The sequence below is a fragment of the Stigmatopora nigra genome, chromosome 9 (genome assembly GCF_051989575.1).
Source record: "Stigmatopora nigra isolate UIUO_SnigA chromosome 9, RoL_Snig_1.1, whole genome shotgun sequence".
In the NCBI taxonomy this organism is placed as follows: domain Eukaryota; kingdom Metazoa; phylum Chordata; class Actinopteri; order Syngnathiformes; family Syngnathidae; genus Stigmatopora; species Stigmatopora nigra.
This window is the reverse complement of record NC_135516.1, coordinates 10,681,100-10,704,017: the sequence shown is the minus strand read 5'-3', so window position 1 is coordinate 10,704,017 and position 22,918 is coordinate 10,681,100. Positions and strand designations below refer to the sequence as shown.

The 22,918-nt window shown below is 43.6% G+C and overlaps 2 protein-coding genes across 2 annotated transcripts; one reads left to right on the top strand and one right to left on the bottom strand.

The window, feature by feature from the left end:
* Positions 1 to 273: 273 nt before the first annotated feature.
* Positions 274 to 6,951, bottom strand: LOC144201473 (uncharacterized). The gene is made up of 5 exons (XM_077724146.1): positions 6,087 to 6,951; positions 4,145 to 4,240; positions 3,947 to 4,052; positions 2,176 to 2,272; positions 274 to 1,922 (listed from the first exon to the last, which is right to left on the bottom strand). Exons 1-4 carry the CDS (start codon positions 6,622 to 6,624, stop codon positions 2,215 to 2,217), a joined length of 798 nt encoding a protein of 265 aa, XP_077580272.1. The 5' UTR covers positions 6,625 to 6,951; the 3' UTR covers positions 274 to 1,922; positions 2,176 to 2,214.
* On the top strand, positions 5,294 to 22,916 carry tep1 (telomerase-associated protein 1). Its single transcript, XM_077724147.1, has 55 exons — positions 5,294 to 5,332; positions 7,774 to 8,243; positions 8,453 to 8,647; positions 8,839 to 8,988; positions 9,148 to 9,312; positions 9,388 to 9,525; positions 9,633 to 9,701; positions 9,783 to 9,940; positions 10,017 to 10,174; positions 10,277 to 10,386; positions 10,466 to 10,544; positions 10,623 to 10,809; positions 11,095 to 11,359; positions 11,462 to 11,614; positions 11,704 to 11,775; positions 12,051 to 12,172; positions 12,255 to 12,326; positions 12,421 to 12,561; positions 13,008 to 13,299; positions 13,447 to 13,568; positions 13,636 to 13,746; positions 14,135 to 14,252; positions 14,319 to 14,513; positions 14,669 to 14,850; positions 14,922 to 15,063; positions 15,140 to 15,319; positions 15,391 to 15,483; positions 15,622 to 15,757; positions 15,816 to 15,975; positions 16,186 to 16,319; positions 16,402 to 16,490; positions 16,695 to 16,809; positions 16,886 to 17,117; positions 17,193 to 17,310; positions 17,394 to 17,518; positions 17,582 to 17,681; positions 17,750 to 17,905; positions 17,975 to 18,190; positions 18,279 to 18,335; positions 18,485 to 18,623; positions 18,905 to 19,168; positions 19,231 to 19,385; positions 19,468 to 19,575; positions 19,860 to 19,964; positions 20,030 to 20,159; positions 20,226 to 20,305; positions 20,411 to 20,537; positions 20,741 to 20,874; positions 20,941 to 21,062; positions 21,132 to 21,281; positions 21,450 to 21,549; positions 21,677 to 21,791; positions 21,863 to 21,945; positions 22,021 to 22,125; positions 22,201 to 22,916. The coding sequence occupies exons 1-55, from the start codon at positions 5,314 to 5,316 to the stop codon at positions 22,318 to 22,320; spliced, it is 7,833 nt and encodes a 2,610-aa protein (XP_077580273.1). The 5' UTR covers positions 5,294 to 5,313; the 3' UTR covers positions 22,321 to 22,916.
* The last annotated feature ends 2 nt before the right edge of the window (positions 22,917 to 22,918 follow it).

Genomic DNA, 22,918 nt, shown 5'->3' with positions numbered 1-22,918 from the left:
AATTCGATAAAATAAATTAAAATGTATAAGGCTTTTTTGCTTGTTTTTTGTTAGCAGTTACATGACGGTTTTATACAATACTGCCTCCCACTGGCCAAAGTATACTTAAAACCACTATGCACTTTTATTAGAAATATTTTTTCATACTATTTACATTTTTGTAAATTTGTCCTTACAGCTACCAGTAGTTCAATAACAGATTTAAAAAAATGTATTTTTTAAAATACAGCTTTAACAAATATATTTTACAAAATAAGCACAATCCCACAAGAATTTCTCTTCACACATTTATTGTAAAAAATACATATAAAAAACAATTTCTGAGACATACAAAAGATTGTAGCTTTAGAAACAGTATATCCAACAGACAAAGACCAGCCATTTTTTTGAAACTGCATTACATATTTACAATTCAATAAATAAAAAGACGCCTCTGCCGTTCAGATTTTTTTTTCTTTCAAACTGCCCATTTATGCTGGGATAAAATCTGGGGCGTCTGACAAGGGATTCGATCTGGGGTTCTATCATAAAAATTTAAAAAAAAATCCCATCCTTTGTTTGCGTTCACGCACACACACACAGAGCTTTTATATAGTTAGCATTGGTAAAAATTTGAGGTATTGCACCACACGGCTTGAGAGGGAATTAAATAAATGGGCACAGAAGATTGTTTGCCCACTTTGAGACCACACACGCACGCACGCACCTCAAGAGTACACGTCATAAATTATCACCACAACAAATGTAACATTGAATGAGCCTCTACACACGCGCACACAAAAATTTGGCATCTTTTTTTGTTTTTCTTTTTAAAACATGCACATGGCTGCCATCTAATGGCAGGACGATTTGTAGCACCTTAGCAGGGACTAGCGTACAGAGAGGTGCTTATTCCGTATACTTGACACCCGCGTAACCTCACCGAGTGGCGATTTAGGTCCACTATGTTTTGAAATAGTAGGCCTGAAATGATTGGATGTTACTCGCCATTGAGTTCATGTTAGCGTACTCGGCTAGCGTTGTTTTCGGACTACTTCTCGGATATTTTTTGTACTTTCTCAGTCTTAAATGGTCACGCTAAAGTCAAGAAAACGCTGGGTATCGAGGGCACAGAATTAATACTTAATAGAAAGATTGGAGAGAAATGTCCGTAAGCCGAGTTTGTTAATATATCAAATTCCCCCCCTTATCAACCCTGTCAGCGCACACAACAAGGCTTTCAAAGAAACCCATACATTGAGCCATACTAACGGTTATTTTGGATGATATCGGATTTAAAATACCTTGTGATGAGGTGGGGAAAAAAGCTAGCACTGTCCCATTAAACCGAAACGGCGAATGAAAGCTAACTCCAGAAAACGGGTCGAAAAGGGGAGGCGGCGTTGGGGTTCAAAAAGCAGTACCGTTGCTTCGTGTCACTAAAGTAACAAAGGATTGTGGGTAAATCACAATAAACAGCCACTCCGCATCATTCTTCGTGGAAACACTCTTTAGCAACTGAATCAAAAAAAAAGCGCAAAAGAAGAAAGGAAAAAGCCTCAAGGGACAAAAAAGTGCTCAAATGGGTGCCAACGCCAGCGCAGTTAACCAACCGACCAAAATCCCTCCCTTTGAAATGTTAACACTAAACACCCGGTAACGACAAAACCCGTACCCGCCGCCGTCAAATGATCGGCCCCCCCGAGCCGGAGGCAAGACTTTTACTCAAAATTCACAGGGGGCGGGGTGATATCACATCAAGGGACACCGACTGACCTGACAGGCGAGGGCTCTTAACCAAAAGCAGCCATTGCTGCCGTCTGTTTGAAAGTTATTGTGGTGAAAAGCTCCCAACCAAATAGGAGGAGGTCCACACTGCCCGGAGCTTCTTTATGGGTTGGCGGACATGCTTTTTCGTATGGAGAATGTTGGCATGTGGTCTCCTGTGAGGACCAAATAACCAGCGTGTATGACTATCATTTGTCTACATCAAGAACAAAATATACAATGCACCATTCCCTTATCGGAAAGAAGGCATGCACTGGTAACCAGTATGAAGGTAGATTCTAATTTCATGCCCAGTATTCCATATATAGGTTAAAACATTTTTTCTATAGATCATAGTTTTAAAAACTTGTGAATGCATTTAAGGCAATCCACAACTGTAAACCATCTGACAAAAATATTGAGGCTTACCTGAGTCATGGCGGGGAAGTCATGTGACCGACCTGGGATTCAGTCTGAGGGATGCTCGGGGCAGCAGGGCTTCACCTTGGCCCACGTGTCAATGCAGCTGCAACCACACAAACTCGTCAGTTTAGTTTGGTTCTCGGAATACGCTCACCACATTAGGTGCATTTACGCTAACATGATGCACCGACAAACCACATTTGAACTTTAACCGGAAGCGGCTCGCCCAAACCACCTCACAAATATTCATGTTTCTGCCGTCTCAGTACAACATATTCATCCATGTACCTTCATTAGACTAATTTCATTTCTTAACAGAAAACAAGCAAGCAGAAGGTGAGTTAGTGAAAACAGATTGGGAATGGGGTAGACTATAAACCTCAGCAGTTTTTTTTGTGTGTGTTTAAGAGTGACTGAAATCGAAAGTCGGTAAGAATGACTGTGCAATTAAGAGAGCCATGGACAGACAGGCAGTGTTGTGGGTGTATCTGCTTTTTATCTGTGATTCAGTGTTCAAAGCCAATTGGGTACCACGCCTCTTGACATATGCTTTTTCAAAGGAGGAACTTGTGTGGAAACATCCCATCGTCGCACACTGATGTCAGGCTCACGTGACGTAACCATGTCTGATGTGCACATGTGCGTTGCCTAACCACATAAACATTTCCTCTGCTTCAATGACAGGGGAGGGGGTTTTTAAGGCTCAAAGTCTAGATAAAAACTCAGCTAGCACTAGCCACTAAACCCCTATATTTTGTCTATTTACAGTCAACCTTCCCATGTACGCTTCCAAATTCTAGCTGTAAATGTAATATCAAATGAAGTATTTTTCATTGAGTTAAATTAGCCACTATTTTAGGATGAATGTCATTGTTTTTAGTGTCCAATAATGTGTATGTTTCAATTTGTATTTTTTTTTCCAGACTTGGAGTACCACCATCACAGATTATCTACACTCTCAGCGATAGAATCGCATCCAAAGGTATTTAAAAATAAACCCTAAAGACTTAAATGGATAAATAACTATTTCAATTGTAGAAGAAAAAATTATGTAAGATTGTGGAACAGTGTTCTTAATAAGGCAACGGGAGGACAGAAGCAGGCAGACAGCAAATGACTCAATGGAAAATGTAGACGAGTATATTTGCTGTGTTTATCATGTGATGTGTTGGAATGCTAAATTGAAAGAGAGTCGGTGGAGGAAGGAAGGAATTCCTGATCAACACTATTTTTTTACAGATTTAAAACAAATTTGATTTCTTAGAAAGAAAATAAAAATAAAAATGGTCCCACAGCAATAAAACCTAACCAAAACAAAAGTTTATCCGTTACGTAGGTGGACTTTTGGCTTTGGCAAATCTGTAGAATCGCCTGTTTATGAAAAATACTTAGTAATAATACTTAGGTCTTACAAAGAAATTGTAATTACTCTTTAAAAACTTTATTTTGAAATATATATACATACATATATATATACACATTCAACCTGTTGTTGCCTCTATTTTTACTTCATCTATTTTAATTGCAGTTCAAGAAGACATGTCTGTTCTTTGTTTTGGATTTTATCAAATCAAATAGCCTCAATATTTTTACTCTTCATTGTGCACTGTTTGGCTGGTCCAAAAAAAAAAAAATAGGCTACCCTTAAAAATGTATTCAGTGACTGTTTGCAACATTTTACAACTTCAACTTAAGCATGTTTTCAACAACGTTTTACTGCCTCATCCTGTGCATGCGTGACACTGATTCTAGTTGCAATTGGAGTCCAGGTTGTTACCTCTTGTGGTAGACGCAGAGGCACGCAAGGCGAGCAATGGTCTCGCCCTGCACGAGCTCCTCCAGGCAGATGGAGCACTCTCCGCTGTCTTTGCTCAGCACATCCGCTGCAGAGAAGCACAAAAAAAAAATCAAACGTTGTTGTCTCCCGATTTTGATCGCCACTTGGCTTTGAGGAAAGGCAAGCGTGCAAACGTACTGTTGTAGGGAAGCGGCGGAGACGTGAGGCAGCTCAAGAGATGATCCTCAATGCGACCGCCCGGGAACGGCTTGGAGCAGAAAGGACAGCGGATATCTAGGCAGATAGAAAACATGGCGGCTTAGTCACTACATACGTCTCTGTTGGGGTATTGGACTGACGACAGAATGTAAAAATATTATCCTGGCAATTTTAGATCTCTGGGAAGTCAGAACGGAATGCAGTGCAATTTATGGAAAGATAGAATAGGGGTGTTAAGTTTAGCACCAGATACTTCTTCTGGCTGTGTGTAAAGGAAATGGTGGAAAGATAGGATACAGGTGGTAAAATGCAAGCTTTAACTGCTGACTTTTACTCATGTCTGCTGCCATGTGGCATCAAATGTGGCATTTTTTGTCATACTTTCCACCAAAAGATAAATATTTGATTGCGGGATGTCGTGTTGCGGTGTAGAAATGTACTACATTGTTATGACAGATGCACTGATAACACTTTTTTTAATCTCTTGCGCTTTTGTACTTGCCAAAAGAGTGCTAGTTAATAATAGATTTTTTTTCTCAGATTTTTTTTTATTAATCCAACTCCAAGTAACTGGATTTTGAACTTTAGCCAAACCAATAGAAGAAGAAATGCATTGGAAAAAAAAGCCCACTCCAAAACCACATTCATTTTTTTCCAGTGACTTTTGTGTCAAATAGATTCACGTGATCATTTTCTATATTAAACGCAATGTTCCACCGCTACGTCCTTGACCATACCAGGGCGCCGCAGATGGTCCAAAAAAAAAAAAAAAAGGGCTCCCACCCGTCCTACATTTTCCAGCGCCAGCATTTCCCTCATATCCTGACCCCGTTTCCCATTCATATTGGCCAGAGGGCTTTCCCGGGAAAGTCTGAACGCACACGGCGAAATTCTCTCCCATCTTATGTCGGGTGCCAAATTGCTGTGTTCAAAATGAACCATGGCCTCCTTTAAAGACACCCGCCAAATGTTCTCTCTCTCTCTTTCAATCTGCAGGCCTCTTCTGATGTGACAACTGTCATCGAGGCCTTCTGACATGACAGGCAGGGTGCTCTCATGTCATTCCATCCAGCCTTACGGCAGCAGCTCAGTTGGCACAACGCGGCCTCGGATGATTCCCCTCGAGAAGAGCCATCATCTGCACAAGAATGCAACTTCCTCAAATCGGTATCACTTTCACACTTGAATGTTACGGAGAAGTCCATTATTGCTCATTTATTCCATGATGCTAGCCGGTAAAAACCCCAACAACAGGCCATTCCAATGTAGTTATGACTTCCTCGGATTTAATTTAGGCACCCAACGTGAGCTTTGACTCAAATCCACTGAAACGCAGGTTATTTGATTTAGTCAGCCCAGAGACTCGTCAATTTTCCTTAACCACGTTCAAGGGGGAAAGGATACTTTTGCAGTTGGTCTGTTGCCATTTTTAGATCACCGTGCGATTATGAAATAATGAAATTCACAAATGATTCACACATTCTTTGACTCCCTCAAGGGTCTGTTTCTTTGAAAATGTACTCTTGGAATTGACGTCAAAAGCCGCCCAATCCGTTTTTATTGATCGGGGTGGCCGCAAATGATCACCATCGATGGCACTGAATAACGAGCATTCCTAATCAGTCCTCCTTGAAATTAATTGGACGTTTAGCGTCAATGGCAGGCAAGGACTTGTCATCTGTCTTGATCAGTGTTAGTTTGGTCTCATCGAAAAACAAAACATTTTAATATAGTTTTACTGTTTCACGTCCCTTGATTTGATCAAAATATAAAAACAATTTTAGTAGACAGGGTTTGCATGATTTAATATAGTCGAGTTAAAGTCAACTTCACTATGCATAAAAGTAGGTGAACGTTCCAATTCGAATAGTTGACACGTCAATGACTTGAATTTGAGCGGCACTTGGGAGTCTCGACTTACTGCCATGGCGGTTGTTGACACGGTAGAGGCCGATCCAAGCCTCCGACACGGGCCGCTGGTGGTTGCCCCTGAGCCGCGCCGACCTGGCGCCGACGCTGCGGCCCCCGGCGTGACGGTTTCCGGGCAGCCGCTCGGAGAAAGTGCGGTGGGGTGTGCGGCCTGTTTCCTCCCCAGGCTGGCGTTCGGCGTTGACGGCAGCCCCCGGGCTGGCGTTACCGTCGTCCTCCGCCGCCGCCTTGCTCTCGATGTGGTTGTCGTCCGCCGGGGACGCCTGGTGGCTCATCCCGGCCGCGATGCCGTGATGGTCGGCCGGGCTGCCGTCGGCACTCGCCCCATGCTGGCCCAGATCGGAGTCGCTGCCCTCCTCCGAACGGCTCCGGTTGACTTCGGTGTCCTCGAAGCTGCCAGAGAAGTCCACCATGAGGCTAGTGGGCCTGGCGCAGCGCGGCCGTCGGTACGACTCCCGCTTAGCGGTGCTGTCCTTCCCCAGTGCGGACGGCACCGGGTCTTCCTGGAGGCGACTCGCTCTCGTGCCCATCGCTAGCGAGCGGGCTAAAAAAGCTTTGGCTAGCCGAGCTATAGAAACCTTACGGGTACGCCAACAACGACCTCGATTCGACCCTTTTCAGCCGCAGCCTACTCGATTGTAAACAACGGGGAGCAGCTGTCTGGCGAGCGATGTCGGGGAGCGACTTCAGCTGGCGGGCTTTAGTCTCCTGGCCTTAGTTCGCCCTTCCAGTCCACATTTTCCTTTCTTTTATGACGTACTGCTTCTCGTTGCTGCAGCGGAAACAGGGCGCTCTCGTTTCCTGCTTTGAACTGTGACCAACCGTTACGGTAATGCCACCCCAATTACGGGACTCGCTTGGCATTTCCACCGTAAAACACCTTATTTGAAGTCAGGGATTCGTCTTTTGTTTATATGCAGATCTATCATATCCCGAGTTTTTAAATCTGCCTATCCATTTAACGTGATTTGGGGCAATATTCAGAAGTTCAGGGGACGTGTAGGCGCATGATTACGGTAAAAATCATGGTCACCAAGTCAACCAATCAGCGCACGGTTGACGGGTAAGGAGCGCGTCCCGTTGACCAATCGGCGACTTTGTGAGAAACAGCTGGCCGACGTCGGCCACTTAGTCCTCAAGAGAAGTAGACGGGCAGCGTGAGAGCATTTACCGGAAAAGTTGACAGTTTTGTGTTTGCTTTCATTAAACGAGCTTCGTGAAACATTGACGTAGCAGAGCAGTAGAAGTCGACTGCACACGTTAAATAAAACAGGTGCGGCATGTTTTTAAATACTGTATTTTTCTCATTATTATGCTTAAATTTGTCGATACCAGTTTGCTAATCCCTATTCTGCAGCCACGCCTACACCGCAAAACAACGCAGTGTTTGCTTCACTTTGCTTTTAGTCTTCTACTTGGTAATTTTGCTGACTAGAACCTATTAATAAAACGAGAATGCACATTTTTACCCACTAAAATGACAAATAATTACTCCCCAGCCCCGTGGTTGCATAATTGATAGTGTTCAACTGAGTTTGAGACTTTGTTCCCATTCAAAGTGTAGCTGACGTTTTCAACACACCCTTTTCTTCTCATGTACATTGTTTATTCAATTGAGCAAGGCTACACCATTCATCTTGATCTGTCAGCCATGTTGTTGTGATTTATCTCCATTTCAGCCATGAGGGGGCTGGATTTGCGACCAAACCTGTCCTGTTCTACAAGCGGGACGAGCTTATCCTCCAACTATGTTCCACTCAGTCTGGAGAACAAGCTCCTGCAGACATCCTCCTCATTGCTAAGCTCCTCCCTGCAGGCCTGTTCGCTGACCGCCACCTCCTCAGGCTCCTCCCTGCAGCCCTCGGCCTTGACCTCCACCTCGTCAGGCGTCCTCCTCTCAGTGTCGTCCGCCACCTCGTCGCTGCTTCTCAAGACCGACAACGCACTTCTGAAATCTTCCCATCTGACCTCTTTGACACCATCCAGCGTGAACCCTCTTCTCTCCACCACATCCTCTTTCCAAGCTCTTCTCTCTCGTATTTCCCAGCCGCCATCTTACCTTCTACAGGAAGGAGAGCAGAAAAAGGATGAAGACGGTGAAGAGGAAATCTCGGAAGCACAACTCTGCTCATTTGAGGAATCGAGCTTTGTAAGTGAACCGTGTGTTTTCTCTTAACTATTCACAAAAAAATTGGGGTCATTGGCAATACAAATCCCAAAATAATACTTGACTGTACTTGTTTGATGTGTACCTGAGTTACATACCAAAATTGTACCAAGATATTTTTGATTATTGGTAAGTAACTTTGCTTCTTGTGTGGTATTATTGGTAAACACCTAAACCTCTTTCCCCTTCAGATGTATTCCGATGATGAGCAGATGTCATCTGAGGAGGAAGAAGAACGTGAGAAGGTGGTTGCGCCCGAGGCCATGGAGTTGTATTCACCAGAGATCAGCAAAGAAAATCAAAGAGTGATCAGTGCCAGGCAGGAGGAATTTGCAGATGTGGTCCGTGGCAAGCAGCAGATTGAGGAGGAGCTGAAAAATAAGAAGGTAAAGAAAGTAGCAATGCCTATTATCATCATTAGTGGTGGAACAATGAAAAATGTTACAATATAATCTACAGTTATAAAAAAAGAATGCAAAAACAATCAAGACACTTAACTTTGAACAAATACCTACATGTGCCACATTGATTTTTTTTTTCTACTCACCCTTCTACTTTTAACATCATGTCTCCTCAGTATCTCCTGCTGAATGCCGTGTGCCTCTCCCTGGTCAAAAAGAGCAAACCACCAGGTCAGAAGGACTGGGACTCTGAGGACAGCGTGTGGACCAATATCACCAGCCTGGTTAAGGACATTGCCACATTTGACCCACAGTTTATCCTTAAGGTATGACAAGAAAACGGGGAAATATTGGTCAAATTATAACTCTAAAAAGCATCACATCCTCACATATATGATGACTCGTAAAAATCAACGTACGTGTAATTATCAGGGCTTTTGCATTTTACAGTGTCATTCATTTATGGAGACTATTTTGTGTGCTAGGTGGCACTGTACACGAGACAAGAGTTGAACATCCGCATCACTGCTAACTTCCTCCTGGCTTTGGCGGCTAATCATCCAACCACCAAGTCTCACGTGCGCCGCTATTTTTGCGCCGGCATCCAACTGCCGTCCGATTGGCTGGAAGTGGTGCGCATCTACAACACGGTACGTCCACCGCAGGCTCGCTCTTCTTAGCTTGCCGGACCTCCCTTCTATCTTGTTCTTTGAATCTGAATGCAGTGCTTCAGCCACTCGCTGCCCATGTGCTTGAAGAAGGCCATGGTGGACAAGTTCAAGCAGTTTAGCGAGTATCAACTGGCCAAGTACAACACACGCAAACACCGCTGTAAGCACAACAGAAAAAAGTCCAAGAGCAAGGTACAGTACTTACCTGTCATTGGATTCTTAAGGAAACATATTTAGATGCATGTGGGAATGACAGGCAAAAAAAAGTAGTTCCTAATACTTTTTATATGCTGCTGTAGCCAAGTAGCATGGATATGAAAAAATGGGCCAACATGCTCCGGACAGATGAGGCAATTCTGCAGAAATATGTAAGTTTAAAAAAAATCATAATCCACAACATTTGCATTTATGGTCATACATTTTATGTGTACATGCGGGTGTGTTTGTAGCTGCAAATGGACGACAAAAATAATGTGGACGGCCAAGGCAATATGGAGGCTAAAAACACAGTGGACAAAAAGCAAAATGTGTTCAACATGAAGAATTTGATCAAGAAGCTTCACATTAAAGAACCTGCAGAGCATGTCATGGCCATTTTAGGAAGAAAGTAAGACTAATAAATGTCAAATAATGCAAATGAAGCAGCCTGTCATTGATTTATTTTTCATTTTTACTGCTCACAGGTACCCCACCGACCTGAAGACGTTCGACTGCAGTGGACTGCAAGGCAACTGGGAGCAGGATAGAGCGGGTCAAAGGATGAAGCTAAAGAGTGCGGAGACGTGGGAGCGTCTGCTGAGTCTGGAGGGCAACAAGGCAGCCACCTGGGAGAAGCTTATCGGTGCTTTTATTATTATTTTTTTTTTTTGCTTCCTTCAGATTTGACTCTATTCTATTTTATTCCTCAATAACAGACATTTTTTTTCATTTCATTGTAACTCAGATGACAAGTCTCTGCCCTTCATGGCAATGTTGAGGAACCTGAGAAACATGATCAACCAGGGCATCAGTCTGAAGCATCACCAGAAAATCCTAAACAGACTCACCAATAAGGTAAAATTCATTTTCATTGTTAAAATATTGAACCTCCGTTTCCTATTCGGCAAAACTAAAAATGTTGTTTTATTAACAGAAAGCGGTCCTTCAAAGCCGACAGTTTCCCTTCCGCTTTTTGTCTGCCTACAAAGTCATTATGGAGCTTCGTGGTCTCGGTAAGCGATTGAATATTTACCATTCATGGAAAAGTTGTCATGCTCAAAGTCAAAATAAATCCTTCTCGATTTATACAGCCTCACCGAAAAAGGGCTCGGGCAACCAGGAGATCCTGAAGAAGATCCTCAAGCAGGTCCCCGGGAGCAAGCGTTTCAGACGCCTTAATTGGGAGTCGGCTGGCAAGAATCGCTTGCGGATGGCACTCTGTGTGCCTTTTGTCTATCGCTTATACCGTACAAAGAAGGATCAAATCTTCAAGGCCAGGTACGACAACAAATAGCAGATTTTCATTGGTACTGAGAAAAAGACTATAGAAGAGGATTAGGGCCACCAAGAACAAAAAGGTGGCCAATATTCTGACTTTAGAGTCAAAATTCCTTCTACAGAATCTTGGCGACATTCTATTGTATCTTTTTTAAGTGATCCTAATCCTCTAGTGTAAAATTGTAAACCTTAATTCCAAATTTGGGTCACTTGCCCACATAAAATATAATCTTGTATAAATATTTGAATGAGTATTGAAGATTAATGTCATGAAACGGCTCACAGTCGGAGACAGTACACCGCCGACGTACTGGACCGTTACCGTCAAGCCTTGGAGAGATCGGTGCAGATCTCGTGCCGCTACAATATCCCTCCTATGCCGGGACGAACTGTCATCTTGATCAACATCAACATGAGCAGAGGAGACAGGCGCCAAAAGCGCGACTTCTGCCTTCCGCCTGACTCGGAAAGCAGTGAGGAAGAGGAAGACCAAGAGGAGGATGAAAGCAAGAATAAAAAGAAGAAAAAGGAAGACAAGCTCTCTCCTTCTGTAAGAGCCATATTCTGCCATTCATTTTTTGATCAACTCTTTCTAAAATCAATTTGCCACAATTTGTACCCCAAAAATCACCTGTGATGTTTCTTTCCTCAGATGTTGGAGGTTACCGTTCTGCTTTCACTGATGATCGCCAACAGTTGTGAGGATGTCCACGTCTACTTGCTGGATTATAATAAATACTCCGAGGCGCATCTGGAGTCCGACATGGTTTTGGAGAACGTGAGGAGTGTCATGCAGCAAATCCAGGTACAAAATTTTGAGAAATAACCCCGAAAAGCTTACTTGAGGAATATTGCAGCAGCAGACTAACTGAATCTTTGGATTTCCCCTCACAGACGTTGCAAAACACAATGGAAAACCCACTCCAGTACCCCACTTTCTTCTATAATGCCCTCCAGAAAAACAAGGTTGGTTTAACTGATATTTTTCTTAGATAACATGTCTTGATATATTCTTTTCATAATAATAAAAATATGTCCATTTGGGTTATGTTCAGACTTTTAGGCAAAGTAAAATGGAAGTTACGAATGTAATAATGGTTCTATAAATTGTGTTCTGTCACTCATAGAACTGAAGTAGTTATTTGTTTTCTCCCTGAAACAAAATTCTCATCATGATACAACTTAGGTAGGACTTTTTTTTTACCAGTTATTTATTAATTGAAACAAAACTCTTCCCTTAGGCAGACAACATCATTTTGCTGAATGAGAACTGGACCTGTAACGACGTCCTCTGGGCCATTAAAAAGTACAGGAAGGAAACCGGCAATAAATGTCTCTTCATTGAAATGGCCATGTCCGACGAGTAAGGCGTTTCGCCTTTAAATGTATTCATCTCATGTTTCTCGTGAATTTAAATGGAATTTTTTTTGCGCTTTTTTTCCAAGTGCGTACGGGTGTGAGAAGCCGTCTGACCGGAACCATGTTCATCTACAGGGCTTCAGTGAACAAATGCTCAGGTACAGCATTCTATTTTAAAAAGTCACTCAATGTAGCATAAATTGCCCAAAGTCATAACATTTTAATAAATGTTGCCCAAAAAAAAAAAAACAGGTTTGTGGTGGAACGAGGCTCATCCAGGCTTTTGGACCACGTTGAGCACTTGGACAAACTGTACTCTATTCCATCGCCAGACGGAACCAAAGATGAGACAACCAATTGCATTGTGTCTATTCCAAAGACTCCTAAATTAAGGTAAATCATTAAAGTGGCTCGAGGTGGTGAGAAAAAGGAATAAATAAGCAATCATAAATAAAACTACTCTAGTTTTTCAGACTAGAAATTCCTATATATGTGTTTTTTTTGGATAACTATTACCTTAAAAATCACAACATAACAGGCTTTCATGGTCAGAAAGAAAAAAAAAAAGACTTCAGGAGTAGTAAAAAAAAGTGCTTCTTATAGTCCAGAAACTACGGTCCCAGGAAAACTAAGGCCATTTTGAAAACAAATATTTTTTCATAAATCCTAGATGTATGCTCTTTTTATTTTTCAGTCATGCACTTTTTATCCAACTGCATTCACTAATAGACGTCCAATCCATTTGGGGTGGTAGAGTGTGCAGTCAAAATTGATTGGACCTTTATCGCAGCCAATAAGTGGATATTTTTTTAAGTTTATTTTTTTTGGTCCATGTATAGGTGGCGAGGTGTACGCGTCTTCATCTCGTCCACCTTCCGCGACATGCACGCCGAACGCGACGTCCTGGTGCGCAGCGTCTTCCCAGAGCTTCGGCGCCGTGCTGCGCAACACTGCGTCCACGTGCAGGAGGTGGAGCTCAGGTGGGGCCTGACGGAGGAGGAATCGGCCCGGGCCGCCGCCCTCTGCTTGGCGGAGGTGGCTCATAGCCAGATGATGGTGGCCATCCTAGGCCAGAGGTACGGCCTGGTGCCGGATAGCCCTGCTCAACTGGATCTACAGCAGTATAAAGGGGTAAAAAGTATATATTTACCAAATATTTATGAAATATCTTGATTTTTTTTTAACCTACAAATATTTTGGTTTTTATTTGATTTTGTATTAGAAAGTAAAACTTTGAGTGATGTGATTAAAATTATTTTTTTGTTTATTGTATCTTAGCTGGCATCGGGACCCCAGGACCTGTCAATCACAGACATGGAGATCCGACATTTTCAGGCTCTCCATGGGGAGACGGCAAAGCAGCGAATGTTGTGCTACTTCAGAGATTCCGACGTCATCAAGTATTTACTTTCTCCGTACTTGAAAATGATGACAGAAAAAATAGCTTCCCTTTTTTTTTCCTTCCAGGACAATCCCTGTGGCGTGGCGGTCTGACTTTGCTGCTGAGTCAAAAGATGCTGAGTCCAAAATGACCCGGCTGAAGAAATGGATCCATATTCACGAGTTAAAGGTCACTGAGTAAGTTTATTCCAAGATTTTTGGAATGTATTTATGTATTTTTTTACATTGTCAGTAATATATAGTAATAGAATGATAGCATTCAAAATTGGATTTGCTTAATATTGAAACAACAGAAATGGGAAACCAATTATTTTTAAAGCTCTATATATTCTATAATTTAAAAACACTATTACATATATTCAGATTTTTATTTGAAGAGTTCATTTTGTCTTAATCTATGAATTCCCAATGCTTAAAGCTGTAAAAAAATATTAATTGGCTATTTACATTTGGTGCTGAAAACCCAAATTTAAATGGACGACTCAACCCACAATAAAAAATATCTTCAAAATGCTAGTATTAATCTGCTTTCTATTCATAAAGTGTCTGTCTCCCTTTGTGCCAGTTACCCGTGTGAATGGGGAGATGTAGTGGAAGGTAAACCCTACCTGAAGAACCTGGAGCATTTTGCCAAGGCAGTGCTTGAGGATGTCTGGGACGCCGTTGTCAAGCAGTTTGTCAAAGTAAGTCGTTTGAGCGCAAACCGGCATCCCGACCTGCTAAAACGAGCTTATCTTTTTATACGTCAGCCCGACGAGGAAGAGGAGGCTGGCGCAGATTCCGAGATCAGAGAGCAAGAGGTTCATCAGGAGGCCCTACACAGGCAGTTCTTCAGCCGGGCTAAGCTAATGTCGGCAGCGGTGGGCATGGTGGAGCAGTTACAAGCCAAGGGAGGAGCTTTGGTGGTGGAAGGAGGGCCTGGCCAGGGCAAGACACTTTTCATGGTAAACCACACGCATTTGAATGCAACTTACACTCCAAGGCAACTTTTTATTTTTATTTTGCATTGGTGCGACTTATAGTCCGAAAAATACGGTCATCTTAAGATATCCAAATATTTCGTTGATAAAATTAAGACTTGAATTTTTCCCCGCAAAAGGCCGCACTCGCCGAAGCCCTGAGAAGTGGCGCCAAATCCAAGAAAAACCTCACCTTCGACGTCATCTCCTACTCTACGACCACCAGCCAATCATCTCGCTCCGTGGAGAACCTCCTACGATGTCTCGTCCGCAGCTTGAGACGACTGAGAGAGGACGAATCGTCTCTTCCCGTCTCTTACAAGTGCGTTAACATCATCTCATTAAATAAACACATTGGTTTACTTTTAACGCATATTGTTTACTTGATGAAAGGGATTTGCTGTCAGAGTTCCACACTACTTTGAAGGACATAAAGAGAAGCAAGCCTCTCGTTTTGCTGGTGGACGGCGTTGATCTTGTGTGTGACAACTGGGATCAGATCAGCTCTGGTTGGATCCCTCAGGAATTACCGCAGGTCTGTCACTCAACTAATCTGACTGATATTTCTTTTTCTTTAACACTAACATATTATTTTACTTTGGCTGTGGCAGGGTGTTTGTTTAGCCATGAGCGCCGTGTCCACCTCGCCGTTGGTGCGCGCGCTGTCCAAGAAGAGTTCCACGTTGCTCTTCACCCTGCCGCCGCTCACCATGACTGAACGCAAGGAAATCGTTGAGAAGGAATTGGATTCCTTCGGGAAGAAGCTCAGCGATGCTGCCTTTAATAACCAGGTTTTGTTCACGTCAAAATTAGCATGATGATTGATCCTTTTTTAGTGACTGGTGTGTTTGAATGGCTACAGCTGCAGACGCTGATCACCAAGAAAGGTGCCGAGTGTCCTCTCTATCTGCACTTGGCATGTGAAGAGCTGAGGAACTTTGCTTCCTTTGACAAGGTGCAATTTTTTCCATTCTTAGACTGTCTTAACTGTGGCTAACTGATACTTTGCATATCTTCATATTTGACATTAGTTTTTTTTTAGATCATCAAAATCATGTCAGTCTGATATTGAAATGTTATCTTTGTTCCTCAGCTGAATGAGAACCTGCAAGCCTTGCCTCAGTCACTCAATCTTCTGGTCCAGTATTGCCTGAAGAGAATCTGCTCCGAGCACAGAAGCCTGGTGGGACTCCGCTGGGCTCTGGCGTCTCTCACCGTCAGCCACGCTGGTACGAAGAACCAATGGGCTCCATCCTTCTCAATTTACTAACTCGTTCTCGTCTCTAGGTTTGAGGGAGCGAGATTTATACTCGCTCCTGAATACGTGCAACGACCTGCCCTCGTTTGAAAAACCGGTGGCGTGGCAACAAGTGCTGTCACTGTACAGGAGCCCCAAAGGACGCGTTCCCATGGTGGTCTTCACGCGCCTCGTGCAGAGCCTGCGAAGGTAAATGCATCTACATTTAATCACCTGTAGCCATTGTTACATAGATGTGGATGTATACATATGCTTGCTCTTAATATTCAGCCATTTGTTTTGTCAAGTGAAATTCAATTCCTTGAGAACAACCATTTTTCTAGGTCACAAATAGGCGTTTTTTATTTACCCTTACTTGACTAGGAAAAAATATCTAAGCAAATTGTTTTGATTTTTAAGTGTGACAATGCTGTCACACCGGCACGAGACAGACGACGTGCTGTCTCTTTCCAACCCGGATGTGAGACGGGCCTTCGAAGATGTCCTCCTGCCCTCGGAAGATCACCGGAGAAGAGCTCACCTGGTGTTGGCAGGTAACAAAGTGACCCCAATCGTTTATTTTTCCTTTTTTAAAGCTCCACAAGTTGTGTATTCCTCCTCCAAAAACTTCTGCAGGTCATTTGTGGGTGCTGGCTGATTCTCAGGGTACGGATACTTTTCTTCATGGAGAAGAGGACGCTGTCCGGCAGCTAACTGCTAATTTGGTTGGTAGATTTTTTTAAATATTATTACAAAAGTTGTATATCTCCTGAGGAATTTTTTAATGAATATTTTGCCCTCTAATTGGGCAACATTTTCAGAAAATATGCGTTTTTAGATGTGTCCTACTAGACTGCTCTGGTATTTAATCGGTTTTAACTTTTTTTTTTAATTTGAACTCTTGATTTTCATTTTTTTTCTTTGTTTAGGTCCAAAGTGATGAGCTGGAGGTCCTTCACTCACTTTTGTCCAACTATTACTTTCTCCATGCTAATGTGCGCAACAACTTGCTGCACCACCTGCTCGACACCTACAACTATTACGGTAAGCGTTAAATTTTAGACACTTTGTTGACTTACAATATCTTTTTTTTCCCACTTTTTTCCCCCTTTCCCTGCAGACAAGAAGTCGCCCTCATTATCCGGCGACAAGGCGCTCCCTATGGCCGACTGCAGAGCTTTCCTGCAGCGCCACATGGGCGTGCTGGCCAACTGGCCGGCTCTCTTCGTTCAACGAGCCCTCAATGAATCTCCCGAGACCCCCGCTCACCACTGGGCCCGTGGCCTGCTGGGTAGTGGTAGCATGCCTGCAGTGGAGTGGCTCAATAATGACTACCAAAGCTTAGACAGCAGGTTAAAAGCCAAAATCCTCTGTTTTAGCTCAATTTTGACCAAAGTGCCTACTTGTTTTCTATTTGTGTCTTGCAGCCAACTGCTGTCCACCTTCACAACCGAGCCCACCTGCTTGACCGTGGGATGCGACAGCGAGATGGTCGTCGGAACCGGCCAAGGAACGTTGCATTTGATCAGTAGAAACACAGGACAGGTTAAAAAGACGTCTTAATAATTGAAGTTGAATGAATCTCCAACTTGTTAATTCTGAAGCCTTCTCTGTGACTCCCAACGCAGGAAGTGAAGACCCTGGTGAGCAGCAGCGACGGTATCTCCAGCTGCGTCCTGTTTCAGGACCGACGACTGGCCACGACTTCCTTTGACGGGCAAATTGAGATCTGGGACACGGCCAACGGATGCCGGTGAGCCACCTCTCCTCGGTTATGTTCCAATGGATTCATTGTAAAATTCTCGGCCCTCGGCAGGATGTCCCGCATTCGGGGACACGCCAATGCTATCACGGCTAGCGACGTCACCGCCGACGGGAAGAGCCTGGCCACGGCCTCGCTGGACTTTACGCTAAAAGTTAGCATGCTTCCATTACTCCTAGTTGTCTCTCTCTGGAATGATCTGAAACATCTTGCACCCCTCAGGTGTGGTCTTTGAGCAAGGGCGACGAGGTGGCCGTTCTGCCCAGCGACAGTCCCCTAAACTGCATTACCTTTGATTCTGAGGATCGTTTGCTGGCTGCCGGTTGCTGGGACGGGAAGATTATCGTGTGGAAGTGGCTTCAAGATAACACCCAACTTGTGAGTCCATGGTATTTTGCCATTGTGGCAAGATTTTTTGTAAAGTAATATTTTTGTGTTCTTTGTCAGTGTTTGTGCGGGCACAGCCGCTCGGTGCGCAGCCTGTCCTTCTCGCCGTCGTCCTCGTCCACTCTTTGCTCCGGCTCCGTTTCCGGAGAAGTGCGCATATGGTCGGTGGACGCCTCCACTTGCGTGGGTTGCTTCCAAGCACACGGCGGGGCCGTCGACGCTCTCGTCTTCCTCAACCAGAGCCGCTTGCTCTTGACGGCCGGTTCCGATCACATGGTGGGTCAAGCCAAATTGCAATTATTATTTTTTTGCCCACTTGAAAAGACCATTTCAATAACTTTTTGGCTTGTTTTTTTCCATTTAGCTCCAGCTCTGGTCAGGTGGACTTGGACGCTCAGTCGCGCATTTAAAGAGAACCCCGGTGCATTTCTTTTATAAAGTTTTTTCTATTGCTTTGTACTTATGGTAGTACACAAAATATGAATCACATAAGGATTCATATTGCAAATGTCATTTTCAAAGTCATCTCAACTGACCGTTTCTCTCCTTTTTTCTAAATGCTTCCTTCAGGGGGAGGAGGAGCCTCCTCAAAAGAAGAGCAGGTGCGACAACTCATTGGAGGCCGGCGCCCTCTGCGCCGCCGTCAACGGGGACTACGTTGTGGTGGGTTACCACGGTGACGGCTTCAAGCTCTTCCGCCTCAGCTCAGGTGGGTTTCACCAGACGACACTTTTGTGAGTTCAAATTTCCTCCAACTTTAAAGATCCATTTATCTCATCTTGCTTGATTTCATTGGGTAAATGAAGGCAACATCAGATTTATTTATTTTTAAGAATGAATAGGTAGTCAATTTACCAAAACATTTAAAGACCTTCACAGGAAAATTACCCCAATGTATGTTGAAGTAGAGATTTCCGATGGCCACTGAAGGCAACATATTCATGCGTTATTTCATTGATTTCACTTTTTTTCCCGCATCTCTTTTGCCAGGGGAGATGATTTGGGAGTCGGGCCTTTTCCGCTTGCCTGTGCCATCCCTGCTTTGGATAGGAGTAGACACCTCTGCCTCTGCTACGGATCCGGCACCCCCCATACTGCTTTCCACGGGGCACGACAAGCGCATGCGGCTGTGGCGCGGGACCCTCGGGGAGGACGGCGAGTTGACCGGCCTGCAGATGATGGAGATGTTTGGCAGTCAACTTGGCGTCATCCTGGCCATGGCGCACAATGCCACTTATCTGGCCACCGCTTCAGGTGAACTGGGAAAATTGTGTTTCATTTGGCATGTGAAATCACCAAGTTTGTTTGCTTTTCAGACGACTGTACTATATTCCTCTGGCTTTTGAACGAGCTGAGGAACGAGTGCTATTCAGAGCTCCCTGATAGCCTTCTCAAGGGACACAGTGGAGCGGTGACCTGCCTGGCTTTCAGCCCCGACGGTGGACGGCTGCTCTCCGGTGGAAAAGACAAAGTATGAATATGAGTTTCACGTACAGAGCCACACAAATAGAAATATATAAAGAGCCTGTGAGTGTTTTTTCTGTCTTTTTCAGACTCTGATGGTGTGGGATGTGACCTTGTCTCCTGCTGCTCTTTCCAAAGTTCTACCAACATTCCATAGAGACTGGATCACAGGCTGTGTTTGGAGTCCAGACTGTGTGGTGGGCCTTCCCCTTTTTTCCCCCATTTTGTCATCATTTGCAGATTTTATTTAGAAAATAATCGTACCTTACCAAAACACTTTTAATTGTATGTAACACAGTGGACCCCAAATTTTGTATTACAACTGAATATGTGGGTTTGTATTCATTTTCATTGCTAAAATTTCAAAAAAAGATGATTTTTGACCAAAGAATATTTCAACCTGAAAGCACTAAGCTTTTCTCATTGTCCCGCCTCTCTTTCTTAACATATTTTTAAACGTTTGGTTGTTGTTGATTGGCAGATAAGCTCCTCCAATGACTGCAGACTTTGCATATGGGATGTGGAGGCCGCTCAGAGCCTGCGTGAGATCACTTGGGGGAGTCCTCTCACCTCTGTCTGCTGCCTGGTGAGACTCTTAACACAAGTTAAATGTCTCTGCGGGTATATTTATTGGGGCACGTGCACTCGAAGGGTCCCTACGTGGCAGCTGGATGCGCTGACGGCAACCTGCATGTGTGGAAATGGGAGAGCGCTATGGAGATCTGCCACATTCCCGCCCACGAGGGGCGGGTTCATGCCTGTGACGTCCTCATCGATGCAGGTCAATTTCAGATGAGTGTAATTCTCAATGAGTTGTTTTTTAATGTTTTTGGAATTTCTTTTTTAGACAAAGAAACCAACCCAGAGGATCTCACTGTGCTCACTGCTGGCCAAGATGGAAAAGTGCGATTCTGGAAGCCATTACAGGTTGGTCAGGTTTTTTGATTAATTAAAAGATAAAAAATACTAATTCCATAAATGCACTGTTAACAGGCAAAACAGAGTTTGATTGCTATATTAAATGCCTTCCAGGTAGAGCACTTGAGCACCTTCCAAGGTCACGCCGGCGCCATTTGCAGCATCGCTCGCAATGGGAGCGTCCCGGAGTTTCTCACCTTGTCCAAAGATTGCTCATTGCGAAGCTGGACGTGGGAAACTGGTAAAAATGGAACTATTTCAATGACTTGATTTATTTTTTGTACATTGCAACACTTTCTATATTCACCATTTTCAACAAAATTCCACAAGTGGTCTAATTTATCCATCATAGTTGATCTTTTTTTTCTCAATTGACTTTCTGTCTTCCTGAATTGGTCATGAGTATTTTCTTGGCTAACGTAGTCCAACTTCCCGTCCTCATAGAAAAGCCCCCCAGCACACGAGGCTCTGTGTCCGCCCTCTGTTTCGCCGATTGGGACAACCATATGCTGCTCGCCGGGTACGAGTCTGGCCTGTTGGAGGTTTGGCAGCGCAGCCGATTGGTCGGACGAATGCAGGTGAGGACTTTAGCTAGGCAACCGTGTACTCGTCACGCTCACATCGTGTTTTTGTTTCGTTTTCAGGCTTCGGACAGCCGAGTGGCAGCCGTCTGTTCCATGCCTAATGGCCGCTTTGCCGTCTACTGCTTGGGCACCTGTGTGGATGTGTGGAAGCTGACGTGGAATCGGGAACGCAGCATTGCCACGTCAGTAAAAAGAAATGCATTTGTTTTGTTTGGAGTGGATTATTTATTTAACTATATACTTCTTTTCAGGCTCATCAAGGTGATGTCACACCAGGTGTTAGACCAAGTGGCTTACCTGGCATACTGCTCCATTCTCATCGGCGTGTCCGACAGCGGATTGATTTTTAATGTGGCCTGTAAAGAAACTGATTCCAATCGCTGGTCAATGATGGTCCAAAGGTATCAGCCGTGTTCTCCATTTTGGCTCAGCTTGGTTTACTTATGTAACGTGTGCAAATGTAGTGAAAGAGTAATCTGCTTTAAGGAGTATGACATGAAAATGGGCCGGTATAATATGCACATTTTCAATGTCATTTTCATAATGGTTACGTTTGTTAATTCTCACAGCTGGACTCACCGAGTCGATGTTCTGGGACTTATCCGAAATGACAAGAAAAGCCTGTGGATGCTGGGCGTGTCGGAAAACAAGGTCGAGCTCGGCTTTATTGTGAGTTTATGTCCATGGCCAACCAAATGTACTTGGGGATTCCATTTAAGTATATTGTATCTAGCTCTACGATGTGCTATATTATAACATTTCACCTTGTAGTCAAGATTTGATATTTGCTTTTCAGTTCGCCATGGGCCCAGAGAACGGCATTTCCTCATCATTCAGCAACATGACCTTGGAGAGGGGCACGGCGGATGAGGAGAACGACCATTGCATAACGGCTGTGACCATCGCCGAAGGTGACAAGCACGTTTACTTGCTGCCACTCCCTCCAGGTTTTTTTCATCTTTCTATTTTCTTATTTTTACAGGATTTGTAGTTTGTGGCGATGTGGCGGGAAACATGTGGTTCAATCAAACTCCAAATGCTTCCACGTGGAGCCAAAAGAAGCTTGTAAGCCGCACAAAAGTACATCACACAAAATCACAGGTAATTTTTTTTAATGGTGGGCTCGTTTTATTCACAAAGGTCCATCAGGACAAGGTCAGTGTGCTGAGGCTCACCCACAGCCTCATCATCTCGGCCTCCAGCGATCGCACCGTCAAGCTTTGGGACAGAAGCACCAAGAAACAAGTCAGATGCCACCAACAAGTCTCTCACTCGCTTTGCTTTCATCAAAATAATCATGTTTTTCTCTCCCTCTTCCAGGTGGGAATGTTTGTGTGCGGCGGTCCGGTGGTCTTGCTAGAGGTGAACCCAGAAAATCCCTCGGAGATAGTGTGCGGTGATGCGCTGGGAAAACTTTACCACCTCTGCTGGAGGAAGTAGAGAACTGCATGACATGGAAATTTACCAAAGCTAGTTTATTATTACCAAAGATGATCCTTATGTGCAATATCAATCTAGGAGAGAAGTAAGTGTATAATGTTAAATATATGAAGGAAGATTTGTGTTGGAATGCTTGATTTAGGTAGATAGCAGACTTATTTTTATGTTTGTTTGTTTGTTTGGTTTAGGTTTTGTTGAGGCTAAATCTTTATTTGAAAATCACTAACAGTGGCAAATGAAAAGTCTGAATTATGTTTACAGATGTGAATAATAAATGTCATTTTAGGTGCACTTTTGATTGGTAAAATGGCTGATAATCCCGACAAATGACTCCAAGGCGAAGGTAAGGGACAAGCTAGTAAAGATGACCAAGTTATATGTGATATATGGGTTGCTCAAAGAATCCAAATAGGCAAAAGAACTGTTTTGGGTACTGTCTGGAAATATTGGCTTTGATGTATTAACTATCTTATGTAATAATGAGAATTTATTTTATTATGTTTCTTATTCTTCCTATTTGTATGCACTTGATCAAAACCATGTATATCTCTCATGAGTTTAAAACAGCCATCATAAAGAAACAGCTTTTCAATGTATG

What these genes read in the sequence shown, in the direction of transcription:
- tep1 (XM_077724147.1), top strand. An exon ending in CTCGTGCAGAGCCTGCGAAG is followed by an intron (nt 15,976 to 16,185) that starts GTAAATGCATCT and finishes TTGATTTTTAAG; the next exon opens with TGTGACAATGCTGTCACACC. An exon ending in ACAGAAGCACCAAGAAACAA is followed by an intron (nt 22,126 to 22,200) that starts GTCAGATGCCAC and finishes TCCCTCTTCCAG; the next exon opens with GTGGGAATGTTTGTGTGCGG.
- LOC144201473 (XM_077724146.1), bottom strand. Translation starts at nt 6,624, where the DNA reads ATGGGCACGAGAGCGAGTCGCCTCCAGGAAGACCCGGTGCCGTCCGCA. An exon ending in TCCGCCGCTTCCCTACAACA is followed by an intron (nt 4,053 to 4,144) that starts GTACGTTTGCAC and finishes GCTTCTCTGCAG; the next exon opens with CGGATGTGCTGAGCAAAGAC. An exon ending in CTCTGCGTCTACCACAAGAG is followed by an intron (nt 2,273 to 3,946) that starts GTAACAACCTGG and finishes GTGTGGTTGCAG; the next exon opens with CTGCATTGACACGTGGGCCA.